The sequence below is a fragment of the Phyllopteryx taeniolatus genome, chromosome 4 (assembly GCF_024500385.1).
Source record: "Phyllopteryx taeniolatus isolate TA_2022b chromosome 4, UOR_Ptae_1.2, whole genome shotgun sequence".
Taxonomy (NCBI): Eukaryota; Metazoa; Chordata; class Actinopteri; order Syngnathiformes; family Syngnathidae; genus Phyllopteryx; species Phyllopteryx taeniolatus.
This window is the reverse complement of record NC_084505.1, coordinates 5,612,601-5,626,995: the sequence shown is the minus strand read 5'-3', so window position 1 is coordinate 5,626,995 and position 14,395 is coordinate 5,612,601. Positions and strand designations below refer to the sequence as shown.

The 14,395-nt window shown below is 40.7% G+C and overlaps 1 protein-coding gene across 2 annotated transcripts in view; it reads right to left on the bottom strand.

The window, feature by feature from the left end:
• The window catches only part of neurl1aa (neuralized E3 ubiquitin protein ligase 1Aa), a 75,409-nt gene extending 62,023 nt beyond the window's left edge, over positions 1-13,386 (bottom strand). For both annotated transcript variants that reach the window (XM_061772131.1, XM_061772130.1), the window contains exon 1: positions 13,153-13,386. In XM_061772131.1, the coding sequence (XP_061628115.1) occupies positions 13,153-13,186 (34 nt within the window). In that variant the 5' untranslated portion in view covers positions 13,187-13,386. The remainder of the gene's footprint in view (positions 1-13,152) is intronic.
• Positions 13,387-14,395: the final 1,009 nt, after the last annotated feature.

Here is a 14,395-nt window from a genome sequence, read left to right as displayed (position 1 = left end):
TGCCGCCACCCAGCTCAGCTGTGCAACGAGAGAAGGGAGTTAACCCCTGCGTCTCCCGACCACGGTCAGGTGACCGTAGCAGGAAAGGTTAACACTTCGTATAAAGAAATTAAAATTAAAAAATAAGATGCTGTACTTACCATTACTGCTGAGAGTGTGAAAAAAGGAGGGCGAAAAAGGAAGATACTCCCGTCGCACAAACACAGACAAGCACTATGCACTAGCTAAGCAGAAACACTATGGTGCTGGGACAAAATGGCGGACGAGGCACGGGCGTCGTAAAGTCGAAACGTCGTAGGTCGAGTGCGTCGTAAATCGAGGACTTTTTGTATCATAAAAAAAATTTCAATATCTGAAAGATAACCCATGTTAACATAAAATGCAGTTTTTAAACTGTGATTTTATTTATTAAGGGGAAAAAATCTATTCAAAGCTACGTACACCGGTGTGAAAGAGTAAATGCCCCCCTTGTTATATCATAAATGAACTGTGGTTAATCATATTTTTTGGAAATTTTCATTTTCAATGACCACATCCAAGCCTGATTACCTCCAGACCAGTAGGTATATAGCGCCGGTCAAGCCAGCCTCCACTTGAAAAGTAGCAATCAAGCCAGCCGCCCCTAATTTTGTTCATACTAGGCATTACGGTAATAAGTCGCCAACTCGCGGCGAAAGCCACCTTCAAAATAAAAGCTTCCCAATAATACGGACGTCAGTGCTCTTCGGTTAACGAATGCAACCAGCAAGGTTAATTGGAATCATGAGATGCATTAAAAAATGTAGTTTATTAGTTTTCTGAGACTTTTATTTTGAAATACAATATGAGATCTTCATCAAACCTCTTTTAGTGGAGTCCTTGGTGGTCTGTCACACAGATCTGGACTTGTCTTGCAATACCAATGGGATTATGTTGGGGTGGCTTTGGCTCAGTAGGTAGAACAGGTTCGAATCCCTGCTATGACTGTCCGCATGTCGAAGTGTCCTTGGGCAAGACACTGAACTCTAATTTGCTCCCAGTGGGCCTGGCAGCGCCTCGCACGGCAGCAGTCGCTCATTGGTTTATGAATGTGTGTGTGAATGTGAGGCTTTGTAAAGCGCTTTGGGCACTGTGATGATGTAGATAATGTGCTATATAAGTGCAGTCCATTTACCATTTATTTTTCCTAAGACATCAAATAAACTACATTTTTTAATGTATCTCAAGATTCAAATTAACTTTGCTGGTTGCATTCCTTAACCGAAGAGCACTGACGTCCGTATTATGGGGAAGCTTTTATTTTGAAGGTGGCTTTCGCCGCAAGTTGGTGACCTATTACCGTAATGCCTAGTATGAACAAAATTAGGGGCGGCTGGCTTGACTGCTACTTTACGAGTGGAGGCTGGCTTGACCGACGCTATATACCTACTATTTACTTCCTCTTATTTTGAAATTTACGAGTGGAGGCTGGCTTGACCGGCGCTATATACCTACTATTTACTTGCTCTTATTTTGAAATTCCCAGCCCTACTTTTATTTAGTAAATGAGAAAACACACAGGTGTGCTCATATGTTTGATTACCCGGGCAGAATTTGTAAGATGGGTACAATTCTTTAAAAGAAAAGATGAACGGCCAGGCGAAACACATTTTGTTTTATATAAATAGGATTCAAATTAAACTGTCAAGCAGTTCAGAAAAGCATTATCATCAAACAAAAAAAATCACCATAAAGAAATTAATGATGGATGTTGTTCAGTAATCAGTCGGATTTAAAATAAATAAATAAATAAATAAAAAATCACAAATTCTGCCAGGGTATGTAAACTTAGCACATAGGCGGGACCATGCAATGGTCTGAGACTCATCCCTCAGATATTGTACATACAATTGTGTTATATAACCTATCATGAAATGCTGTGCAGCTCATGGTTCAATGCACTTCAAATGAATGTACCAGGACTTTCAGAGCTGCTTAGTTATATTTGTATCACAAGACAGATTCTTTTTTTATTTATGTTTAACACAATGTCCCAACTGGCGGCACGGTGGCCGACTGGTTAGAGCGTCAGCCTCACAGTTCTGAGGACCCGGGTTCTATCCCCGGCCCCGCCTGTGTGGAGTTTGCATGTTCTCCCCGTCCCTGCGTGGGTTTTCTCCGGGCACTCCGGTTTCCTCCCACATCCCAAAAACATGCATTAATTGGAGACTCTAAATTGCCCGTAGGCATGACTGTGAGTGCAAATGGTTGTTTGTTTCGATGTGCCCTGCGATTGGCTGGCAACCAGTTCAGGGTGTACCCGGCCTCCTGCCCGATGACAGCTGGGATAGGCTCCAGCACGCCCGCGACCCTAGTGAGGAGAAGCGGCTCAGAAAATGGATGGATGGACAATGTCCCAACTTCATTGGAATTGGGGCTGTACCTTTAGTTGTACTGGGCATTAAAAAAAATTAACAAAACACTGAAGAAACAAGGGTGGTCTGATATTTTCCCCCCATGGTTCTATGTTTAGTTGTGTGGGTGTGTAGGTATGTTTTTCTAAGAGAGAAGGACAAAAAAGTACAAATAGGCAAGCACACATAATATAAGATAAATAACTGTAAGTATGTAGTACTGGAGCCTATCCCAGCTGTCATCGGGGTACACCCTGAACTGGTTGCCAGCCAATCGCAGAGCACATAGAAACAAACAACCATTCGCACTCACAGTCATGCCTACGTGCAATTTAGAGTCTCCAATTAATGCATGTTTTTGGGATGTGGGAGGAAACTGGAGTGCCCAGAGAAAACCCACGCAAGCACGGGGAGAACATGCAAACTCCACACAGGTAGGGCCGGGGATTGAACCCGGGTCCTCAGAACTGTGAGGCTGACGCTCTAACCAGTCGCCCACCGTGCCGCAGTTGTAATTATGTGGACCCAAAAAAATTTCAATTGTCGTTATTTATAGCATATAAAGCCACGGATACATTTGAGATCAAGATGGGATGAATGTGGCCCGAGAACTAAAATTAGTTTGACACCCCTGCTGTGATCTTTATTTTTATTAATGATCAACTGGTGAAGAGAGACACCACACCTTCTCTTTCATCTACTGTATAACCGCTTTATACAACAAGCAACTGTAGCAACCGCATTCCAATTCACAAATAACTCTGTTCTGTGGGATATTTCCTACAAATCTTTATTTGAAGGTCTCTGCATCATATTGTGCTTAAGGTCCCATGCCATCAAAATCCTTTTGTTCCCGACTGTTTTATGGATAACCAGGCTTAGGGAGTAACGGAATATGGTAGAAAATTAACTGTATTACATTACAGTTACAGATTTAAAAAAAAAAAAAGTAATCAGGTTACAGGTACATTTATTAAAAACTGGGATAATTTTGCAGGATTACAATTTTAATGTGGGTAGAGGTCAGTTATTGATTTTGAAACCCCAACCTTTTCCAGAGTTAGCAGCGCATCATTGTGTCATAAAGTGGGAGGCATGCATATGTTTGTGTTTGTGTGCGTGTGTGTGTATCAGTAAGGGGAGGGGTTAAGCTTACTTTAACTACCTCTTCTAAGTCTGTTAGTAGTAGCCCGGTGACCATTAAATTGCTTGCCACTCGTTCACTTTCTTTGAGTCCCAATTTCTCCTACCATTTGTATGTATCAAGTAATGACTGCACTATTTCATCCTGCACGGTTATCCACTAAAAGCATTGACATAGCCTTTTGTTTTAGGCACAACCACAGGAGAGCAATTGAATTTGGGGCACATGGTCCAAGGCAAATTGAGCTGAATGCATTACTGAGTTCTAAAGAGGCGCAGCTGCTATGTGTGAATTCATGTTCCTTAGCAACCCCTTGTATCTAGAGGTCTTGCACTGCATTCTACAGCAATTAGATTCAGTGAAAACATGACTTTTGGTTTTCAAGACACAAACAATATTAATTTTGAATTTTAAAATCTTGGTGCTGTTTTATAATCACAGAAACTTAATTTACACATCTCATTTCATACATACTTGCATATTGAATATTAACTCTTTTAAATTTAAAACACCAATTCCAATGAATTTGGGACATTGTGTTAGACAAATAAAAACAGAATACAGCCATCCATCCATTTTCTGAGCCGCTTCTCCTCACTAGGGTCACGGGCATGCTGGAGCCTATCCCAGCTATCAACGGGCAGGAGGCGGGGTACACAGAACCATTTGCACTCACATTCACACCTACGGGCAATTTAGAGTCTCCAATTCATGCATGTTTTAGGGATGTGGGAGGAAACCGGAGTACCCGGAGAAAACCCGCACAGGCACGGGGAGAACATGCAAACTCCACACAGGCGGGGCCGGGGATTGAACCCAGGTCCTCAGACCTGTGAGGCTGACACTCTAACCAGTCGGCCACCGTGCCTCCCAAAACAGAATACAATGATTTGCAAATCATGTTCAACCTATATTTAATTAAATACACTACAAAGACAAGATATTTAATGTTCAAACTGATCAACTTTATTGTTTTTAGCAAATAATCATGAACTTAGAATTTTATGGCTGCAACACGTTCCAAAAAAGCTGGGACAGGTGGCAAAAAAGACTGAGAAAGTTGAGGAATGCTCATCAAACACCTGTTTGGAACATCCCACAGGTGAACAGGCTAATTAGGAACAGGAGGGTGCCATGATTGGGAATAAAAGGAGCATCCATAAATTGCTCAGTCATTCACAAGCAAAGATGGGGCGAGGTTCACCTCTTTGTGAACAAGTGCATGAGAAAATAGTCGAGCAGTTTAAGGACAATGTTCCTCAACGTACAATTGCAAGGAATTTAGGGATTTCATCATCTACGGTCCATAATATCATCAAAAGGTTCAGAGAATCTGGAGAAATCACTGCATGCAAGGCGGAAAACCAACATTGAATCCCTGTGACCTTCGATCCCTCAGGCGGCATTGCATCAAAAACTGACATCAATGTGTAAAGGATATCACCACATGGGGTCAGGAACACTTCAGAAAACCAATGTCAGTAAATACAGTTCGGCGCTACATCCGTAAATGCAACTTGAAGAAGAAGAAGAAGAATCACCTTTTTATTGTCATGAACATGTATGCATGCACACGAAATTTGTTCTCTGCATTTAACCCATCACAGTGAACACATACACATGTTAGTGGAAGACACTGGAGCAGGGGGCTGCTGAAGCGCCCGGGGAGCATTCTGATTCTGATTCTGATTCTGATTAACCATTGGGCCACGGCTTGAAACTCTACTAAGCAAAGCAAAAGCCATTTATCAACAACACTCAGAAACGCCGCCGGCTTCTCTGGGCCCGAGGTCATCTAAGATGGACTGATGCAAAGTGGAAAAGTGATCTGTGGTCCGACGAGTCCACATTTCAAATTGTTTCTGAAAATTGTGGACGTCGTGTCCTCCGGGCCAAAGAGGAAACAAACCAGACTGTTATGGACGCAAAGTTCAAAACCCAGCATCTGTGATGGTATGGGGCTGTGTTAGTGCTAATGGGTAATTTACACATCTGTGAAGGCACCATTAATGCTGAAAGGTACATACAGGTTTTGGAAAAACATATGCTGCCATCCAAGCAACGTCTTTTTCATGGACCCTGCTTATTTCAGCAAGACAATGCCAAACCACATTCTGCACGTGTTACAACAGCGTGGCTTAGTAGTAAAAGAGGAAATGTGTGGCGCATTATGAAGCGTAAAATATGACAACGGAGACCCCGGACTGTTGAACAGCTGTCGAGGCACATCAACCAAGAATGGGAAAGAATTCTACCTACAAAGCTTCAACAATTAGTGTCCTCAGTTCCCAAACGTTTATTGAATATTGTTAAAAGAAAGGGTGATGTAACACAGTGGTAAACATGACCCTGTCCCAGCTTTTTTGGAACGTGTTGCAGCCATTAAATTCTAAGTTAATGATTATTTACTGAAAACAATAAAGTTTATCAGTTTCAACATTAAATATCTTGTCTTTGTAATGTATTCAATTAAATATAGGTTGAACATGATTTGCAAATCATTGTATTCTGTTTTTATTTATGTTTAACACAACGTCCCAACTACATTGGAATTGGGGCTGTACCTTTAGTTGTACTGGGGTTGTAGATGAGAGCTACCTCATTAAATAGATTAGTCAGCTCAATATTTCAAAAAAAACATCACAGTCTAAAGCCACATTGACAGCGTGCTAGACATTTTTGTCAGTATCAAACTTAGATATGAAAAATGATACTGCTCATTTGGGGCAATTAATAGTGACAGCTGGAAAACTTTGAAATGCTGTCAATTTGAGAATGTTAAATTATATGGCCTTGCCTAAGCACAGTCACACCTGTCTTCTGGTATTAAAGCCCTTACATTTTCATTGTTTTTCATTATCTTTATGATTGATTGTACTGTAGGTGTGTAGAGGGTGGTACTATGAGGAAGGCAGATTGTATGCATTGTCTGAATATTTTTGTGCTAAACTGGTTAAAAAAAAAAATTCTTCTTACTGGGACATAGGAATAAACCAAAAACATCAATTGGTGTTACAAACATCTGTCTCAGGATGTCTCGAACATGTGAGAAAATATCGAAGTAAAAATATTTTAATTGAAAAACATTTTCTTACATAACAATTTGATGTCGCTTTGAGACCTTTAGCAAAACAAGGCAGGCAAAGACTAGTTAACTCAACACGATATATGCAGTAAACTCATGTTCACAAAGGTAAAGATGGGATTCACTGATGCAAAAGGCTTGAAAATGTCTCCTATTTCACAGCAACCTAATATTTACAGTACACTCATTTATACAGTATATGGTATTTGTGCAAGAACCACTGACCTATCGTGCAGGGTCCTGCCACTTGTTGGATTTATATTATGCTACCAAAAAACCGTTACGTTTTTGTATGGTTTAGTTTTAGTCACACATTTTGGTACTGATTAATCATGAAAACCGTATTGACTGCTTCAGTCCTGGATGTGTTGGCCTCTCGCCCAAAGTCAACTGCGATCGGGCTCCAGCTCACCTGCAACCCTAATGCGGACTATCAATACGGAACATAAATCATTATTGTTAGCATAGGTATTTGCTTTTGTGCACTACTTTGTGATTATCCTACTGGAAAGTGACTTAAATAATTCACACCATGATGATGTGGCAGGGACAGATGAGTCAGCGGAGTTGAAGAGCCTGCTTGATGGTACCAAGTGCAGTGCTATAGCTCTTCTCCTGTTTCAATATTCTCATCACTTGGATTATGTAACAGTAATCAAAAAGTAATCCATTCTCTGTGCTACACAGTGTATCTCAATGTAACCCAGTGATGCTTCTTTTGTAATAGAGAATACAAGCTGGTGGAGAGGTGTGTATGTGTGGTGTGTATTGACTGAGTGCCACTAACATGCTGGCTAGAGATAATGTGGGTGTTGCCATAAATGTGACCTGAGGTTCAGAATGAAAGACAACTTTGCACAGATGTCTAACAAACAAGAGTAACATGCAAGTGTCTGTGCTATTTTTGATTGTGCATCAATATATACTATACTGTATGCGTGTCCTGTGCGGGGATCCTCCATTTACACATTGATAAAGTTGACATGCTGCCCAAAGCCAGAAGTCACATTTGTATGACAGTGACACATGCTTTTCCCAGTGTCATCTGACCTTGAGACATATGTTTCTGACACACCCTAGCAACTGCTGTATGCTGATTGAAGTTCTGTATTCCTTACTCTTGCTCACATATATGCAAGGAAATGGATGGGGGTGAAAAATGCATTTAGCACTAAGTTAAGGTGCATCCCATGACTTTGTGATTTTACTTGGTATTTACAGAACATATTGAATGTAGTTGATTTTGAATAGAACTCAGACACTCTCAGCAGCCTCAGATGCTAGCCCACACACCCTAGCAGACATGATTATGTAACCGATTCAACAAACATGGTTTGATTATGTTCTGGTACCTCACACCAGAGAACCACCTGAAGGGGTGCAACTTTGGGAATCAAAACCAGTCCTATAGACACCAGGAAGTACTGTACATAATTAACAGACGCAAAGAAGGGTTGTTGCTACCTTTGTCCAGTGAAGTTAATCAAAATTATACATCCTATTTTTTATTGCTCTTTTAATCACCAAACAGCAATAGACATTGATTCATTCATTCATCTTCCGTTATGCTCATCCTCACTAGGGTCGCGGGCATGCTGGAGCCTATCCCAGCAATCTTCGGGCAAGAGAAGAGCTACACCCTGAACTGGTTGGCAACCAATCGTAGGGCACATATAAACAAACAACCATTCTCGCACACATTCACACTAAGGGCAATTTAGAGTCCTCAATCAACCTACCATGCATGTTTTTGGGATGTGGGAGGAAACCGGAGTGCCCGGTGAAAACCCACGCAGGCACGGGGAGAACATGCAAACTCCACACAGGCGGGACCGGGATTTGAACCCCGGTCCTCAGAACTGTGAGGCAGATGTGCTAACCAGTCGGCTAAAGTGCCACCAGCAATAGACATGACTTTGGATATTTTCTTTCAATTGAGTCAAGCCGCCATAGCAATAAATTAAATTTATATTCTTCCCCGCAACTCTCAATCTACAATATACTTGTATAATTTGTTTTTCTGCTATTCTGTTATTACTCGCTATATAGTTTGTTTGCATTTCAAGGCCAAATTTACAGTAGCATTGAGATAAATTTTGAATAAAAGCTGTTGAACTAATATAATGTATTAAACATATAATCCTTTCAGGGAAATCCGCTCTGCTGTTTATTTTTTGGACTCACCACACACATCAGAATCAGAATCATCTTTATTTGCCAAGTATGTCCAAAACACACAAGGAATTTGAACATACAAACACAGCCATGCAAGGAGATATCTGGTGTGAAAACGATGACCCATAAACTGAGTCTAGGGCGTGGGTGGTTTTTGGTGCCTTGCTCAAGGGCACCTGGGCAGTCAAGAAGCAGACTTTGCATCTCTCAAACAACTGTGACCCCTCCCTTTCCAAAACCCATGGCATACATTTTTAAATAAATCAATCAATCAATCAAATCCTTGATTTAACCACTTTAACATTATTGAGATTAAAACCTCTTTTACAAGAGTGTTCTGGCCAAGTAAGGCAGCCAAAGACAAAAATACAACATTCTTACAGGCAAAAAAAAACATTACATTCACAACAGGTTTGGATTACATTATTTTTATCACCAGAGACGAGCATATGGCAGCTAGCCTGTAGGCAGCTAGCTAATATAGGACTCTTAATCTTCTCTCACTTCTTGTCAAAGTGGACAAACAGATGGGACTAAAATTCTTAAGATCTGTCACAAAATCTGAATCCAAGTCATTTGTTCACAAATATCTGGTCAATACACTGTTACTATTAAATTTACCAAGCAAAACCAGTGAGAGTGCTAAACATATATCAAAAGGGGAATTATTATGTCAAACTGACATTTTTGCTTCTTGCTTGTACACAAAAAGTTGGGTTTGTGTAGCGCATATCCACATATTAAGTGTATTTTTTTTAAATGTTATTATTAAGAACAGCCTAGTTCCAAAAATCATCACAGACAGGCTACTTTAAATCATACCAACCACACATAGTTTCTCCAAATGTAACTTGACAGATGGGCTGAGCAAAGACCCCCTATTTGTAAACACCAGCCGAAGTAAACAGAAAGACTATGTCAGAGCAAAAAGTTAAGAGTTGAAATGCTCCTGCACAGGTTAGTGTGAGCTACCACCGTTATCAGCGGTACCTTCTAATAACTGGCACACAGTTGATTGTTCTGTATCTGCACACAAATTGACAAGTGTAATTTGGAGACTTGGTGAAAATAGTTGTTTCTTTGTCTTTATGATTATTTAGAAAGAAATTCTTAAAAATTCTGTTTTGGGGCACAAACCGCCTACACCTCTGGCCGTCATGGTAACACAAAACCATACTCACACTGGCACACCCCGCAGGGGTGGAGGATGGGGAGGGAGCAGTTGCTCATTTGCATATGACAGGATTTTTTCTATTAAAAAAGGATCTCTGATGCCTGGTGTATTACGACTGACGAATATAATTTTTTAAGATACCTGGGGACTGTTTTAATTTGTGAACATGTTTTTGTCTTCTTATGGAAAGAGTTCAGTCAAAAAATACCATCAATGTGAGCATAGGGTGAGGTGAATAGGTCAAACTAACTTTTAGATTGGGATGCTATCAGAGGGAAGCCATGCTTTGAAACACCACCTAAAACAGTGTAAATGGAAAAATAAAAATTTCCCTTGAGCAATTATAATCTATCCATCCATTCTCTGCTGTTGTCAATTTTAACCTAAAATTTCAAATTTGGCCTCTTCTCAAGTAGTATGAGAGGTGTAGCACCATCAGTGTGGAAGGCATCATAAAGTTTAAACACCCGAAACTCACTGGCCTCACCCTTTTATGTTGAAAGAAATTGTTCACCGTTGCCATACACTGAATTTATCACAACACACCAGGCTACATCAGCTGTGTGAATGTACACTTTGGGCGAAGTAATATCCTGCGTCTGAGTTCTGTCCCCCCCAAGTAAATCCCAGCTCTACTGTTCCGCCCAATGGAGACCAGTGTGAAAATCTCAAAGTGTAAATGCAGTAAAAAGTCCATATGTATACATATAATGAACGTTGAAGCTGTCTTGTAGGAATTTTCATTCGCTTGGGCTTTGATTGGTTGCTGGTAACATCATACATTCTCATACAGAACCACTTTTAGTTGTGTTTTAAGCCCTACGACGGCCCCCAAGTGTCCTGCCTCTTCGAAGCCTAAGTGCTTCGAAGATGAGCCTTAGCCTAAGTGCCAGAGGAAGATCCTGACCATTCAGGAGAAGATAAAAATCCTGGATATGCTTCGGGAAGGACGGAGTGACGCTGCCGTTGTATTGAGAATGCGAGACAAGAACGTCAGTGTCGACTCAATGAAGCAACATACCTTAGGCATTACTGCCACCCTTATCAAGAACAGTATTTTGTATACATTGTATGCTTGCAAACTTGGCGTTCAAGTAGTTTTACAATGTGTTTGAAAAGTGTGTTTTAATAAGTTTCAATGCGTTTACGGTATGTGGGATGGTTAAAACTATTTATAAAAGGTTTCTGATATGGTCTCCATATCGTGGATTTTCACCTAATGCAAATGGGTCTGGAACCTATCTTCCATAAATGGGGGCTTATTGTACTGCTATTTTATTTGTGATTTGTGATTTTTTTTGTGTGACTAGACCATTATTAGTCATTAAATTAATTAGATGAAGAAAGTCTTTATATAATAAAAAGAAATTGAATTGAATCAACAATGTTAACTGACTGAGGAGTATCTGCAACATTTGCACAATCAACATTGTCCCAGATTATCGCGCTACTCGTCACTTTAAATTGCATACACTCCTTGAAGTCTTGGCGCCCTTTGCACAATGGTCATTGCACCGGACTATTGCAATATTAGTCATTCGAACTGCTCTAAGTGCTTGAGGACTCAGCATCTTTTGCGCAATTGTCAAAAAATAATAATAATAATTTACCAGCATAACCAGATAACTATTAACCCTTTATTGCTCAGTGACTGTTTTTTGTCAATGTCTTTATGTCTCAAAGTGTTCTCTGTCAATTTACTGTCTGTTGTCGTACTAGAGCGGCTCCAACTACCGGAGACAAATTCCTTGTGTGTTTTTTGGATATACTTGGCAAATAAAGATGATTCTGATTCTGGTTAAGGGCTTTTAAAGTACACGAGTGTCAAATTCAGCTTTGTGGCGGGCCTCATTGTTGTTGAAGGCAGAGGGCCGTTCTGACTATGAAACCATAAAAATGAATAATTATTAGTATTATTAAATTATTATTACAATTGATTGGTAACTACTTTTTTTAAATCAAGGAAAATTATTTACACAATTACTGGTAGCATACAAAATGCTTGCAACATCTTAGCGTTATTTAAAGTGAAGACAATTTGGCAATTTGGTACAGATTTTAGCAAGAAACATAGTTATAGACGCACATGATTTGATTGCGCATGCCACATGAAATGTGGCAGGCCGGAACTTGCCACCGGGCTATGAGTTTGACACCGCTGATATAGCTGAATACAAATATCATCACAGTAATTTAGAAAGAACCCACTTTCACTCATTTTAAACACATGACTGAAGTTACATTCTGCTCTGAAACAAACGGAAAAACTGTTTACACTATAAACAAGTAAGTCAGCACTCACATACTAAGACAGCATTTCACTCAGGTGCTCGACCTTGATTTCAGTTAGAAGAGCGATATCCTCCTCTGTCTGTCCTTCTTTTACTAATTGGATTAATGTTGGCGCTTTAATTAGAATGATCAGGTGGTATAAACGTATTCAAGGTACAAGAGGCTTTATCAAGGCTCGCTAAAATAGAGTTGTTTATTGTCACTGTAATTATTGAAAAATATGGAGCATGATTAGAATAGCATGTGGCCTTTCTTATCCCATTGCTTCTACTGATAGGCTTATGGTCAAATGATAAGGGGGAGGTGATGGCCGGGAGCTTCCATGTTTATTGCAAAACAAATATTAAATGTTCTTGTTTTAGACACAGAGCTACTTTGATGACTTCTACATTGACAGTGGAGTCACAAATATACTTTTGGGGAAGTGATCCCTGGAGAAAAAAACTTATAACATAAGATACATTATTCTGTGTGTGTGTGGGGGGGGGGAATACTTCTGCTTTTACACCCACCTAGTGTTTTGCAATAGCAAAGGCAAATAGCTCAGTTCACAGTTATATGGTAAAGATGGATGTTCCCACCTCGCTGTTAGCCATGGATAATGTCACATACTGTATACCAACTCCATATATTGACGTCGCACAGCATAGCTGCCCTTTGTTTATTCATGAGGGGAAACACACAACCCATCACAAGGCAAGGGGAAACACCACATCTTCCCTGTGGCCCCACGAGGTAAACAGTTTACAGTTCAAATCACCTCCAATGTAGCCACGAAAGGTAGACATGAATCTCAACTGCGGGAGTGCCATTTTTAGCATTATCGTGACAATGTACAGGACAACACCATTGTAATACCGCTTCAAATAGCACGTTATCCTAAAACCGGCATTAAACAATGATTCCTTACCGTACAAAGCATTTCGCGTTATCTGCCCACCCATTTCTGTGTGCCTTGGAACCGCCTATGGCCACCGTGTGTTACACTGATGCTGTGGTCGCAATGCCGGCCGCCTGTGACATGATTCCATCCAAAGGTAGCCTTGTCGCCTCCCTCACTCGAACAGATGCAAACACGGCGGAGGGCGACCCACACCTCCTCCTCCTCCTGAGCGTAGCTACACGTCCATAACGACAACTCCCCCCGCCCCACTCCCCCACCCAACTCCCCTCATTCAGTGAGACCTCGAGTCGCACTCTGTCACATGGATTTACATAAAAAAGGTGGAGACTCCGGCTTTTAACGCTGTCATTGCCGGGACCGTGACGCGAATTCGCGCTCGCGAATACGATTACGTGTCAAGTGGTTTGTTACTGTTATTGTGCATCATCAAATGTATTTTATTATTATTATTTTTTTTTAGTAGTCTTAATGACACGAGTGTTCTCCAGCCACTTCTCTAAGCGGGGGCGTCATTTCAGAAGTGTGTGGGAGAACACACTTGGAACAGTCTTCCAGAACAAATTATCATCTTCTCGCATTCAGCTGTCTCTCTCTCTCTCTCTACCTCTCTTTCTCTCTCTATCGCTCTCTCTCTGCAGTGTCCAAATCACTTCATTGAATAACCCAACTATCAAACTCAGGTTGAGTGAAAACACAATAATAGTCGAGCATAAAAAGCCAAATGATTAAATAAGCAATGGCGTCGCAGAAAACAAATTCAGGAAAATATTGTTGCCAGCAAACCTATGAAAAGATTTTGGACCACTAAGTTAATTAATATTTTTTAAAACTCCAATTCCAATTTCTCAAATGGGAAGACTTTCTGATTTCCATAGTCCAGGGGATTGAACCCCGGTTTTCAGAACTGTGAGGCAGACGCTCTAACCAGTGTAGACTTCCCCTGTACTCAAAAATTGTGATCATTCGAGTGCAGAACAGCTGATCCAAATTCAATCAAGTGAGTATGTTCACCTTGAGCTAATGTGTGCACGACCACAACCAAAAGACATCAGTGGAGTCCTGATGTATTGAGTCACCATGGGAAAAAATCATCAGTTGTTCTGAAGCCACTCCTTCGGTATTTTAGCTGTGTGCTTCGAGTCATTGTCTTTTTTCAAGGCCCAGTCTGAGGTCCTGAGCACTCTGGAGAAGGTTTCCATCCAGGATATCCCTGTACTTGGCCGCATTCTTCTTTTCTCCGATTGCAACC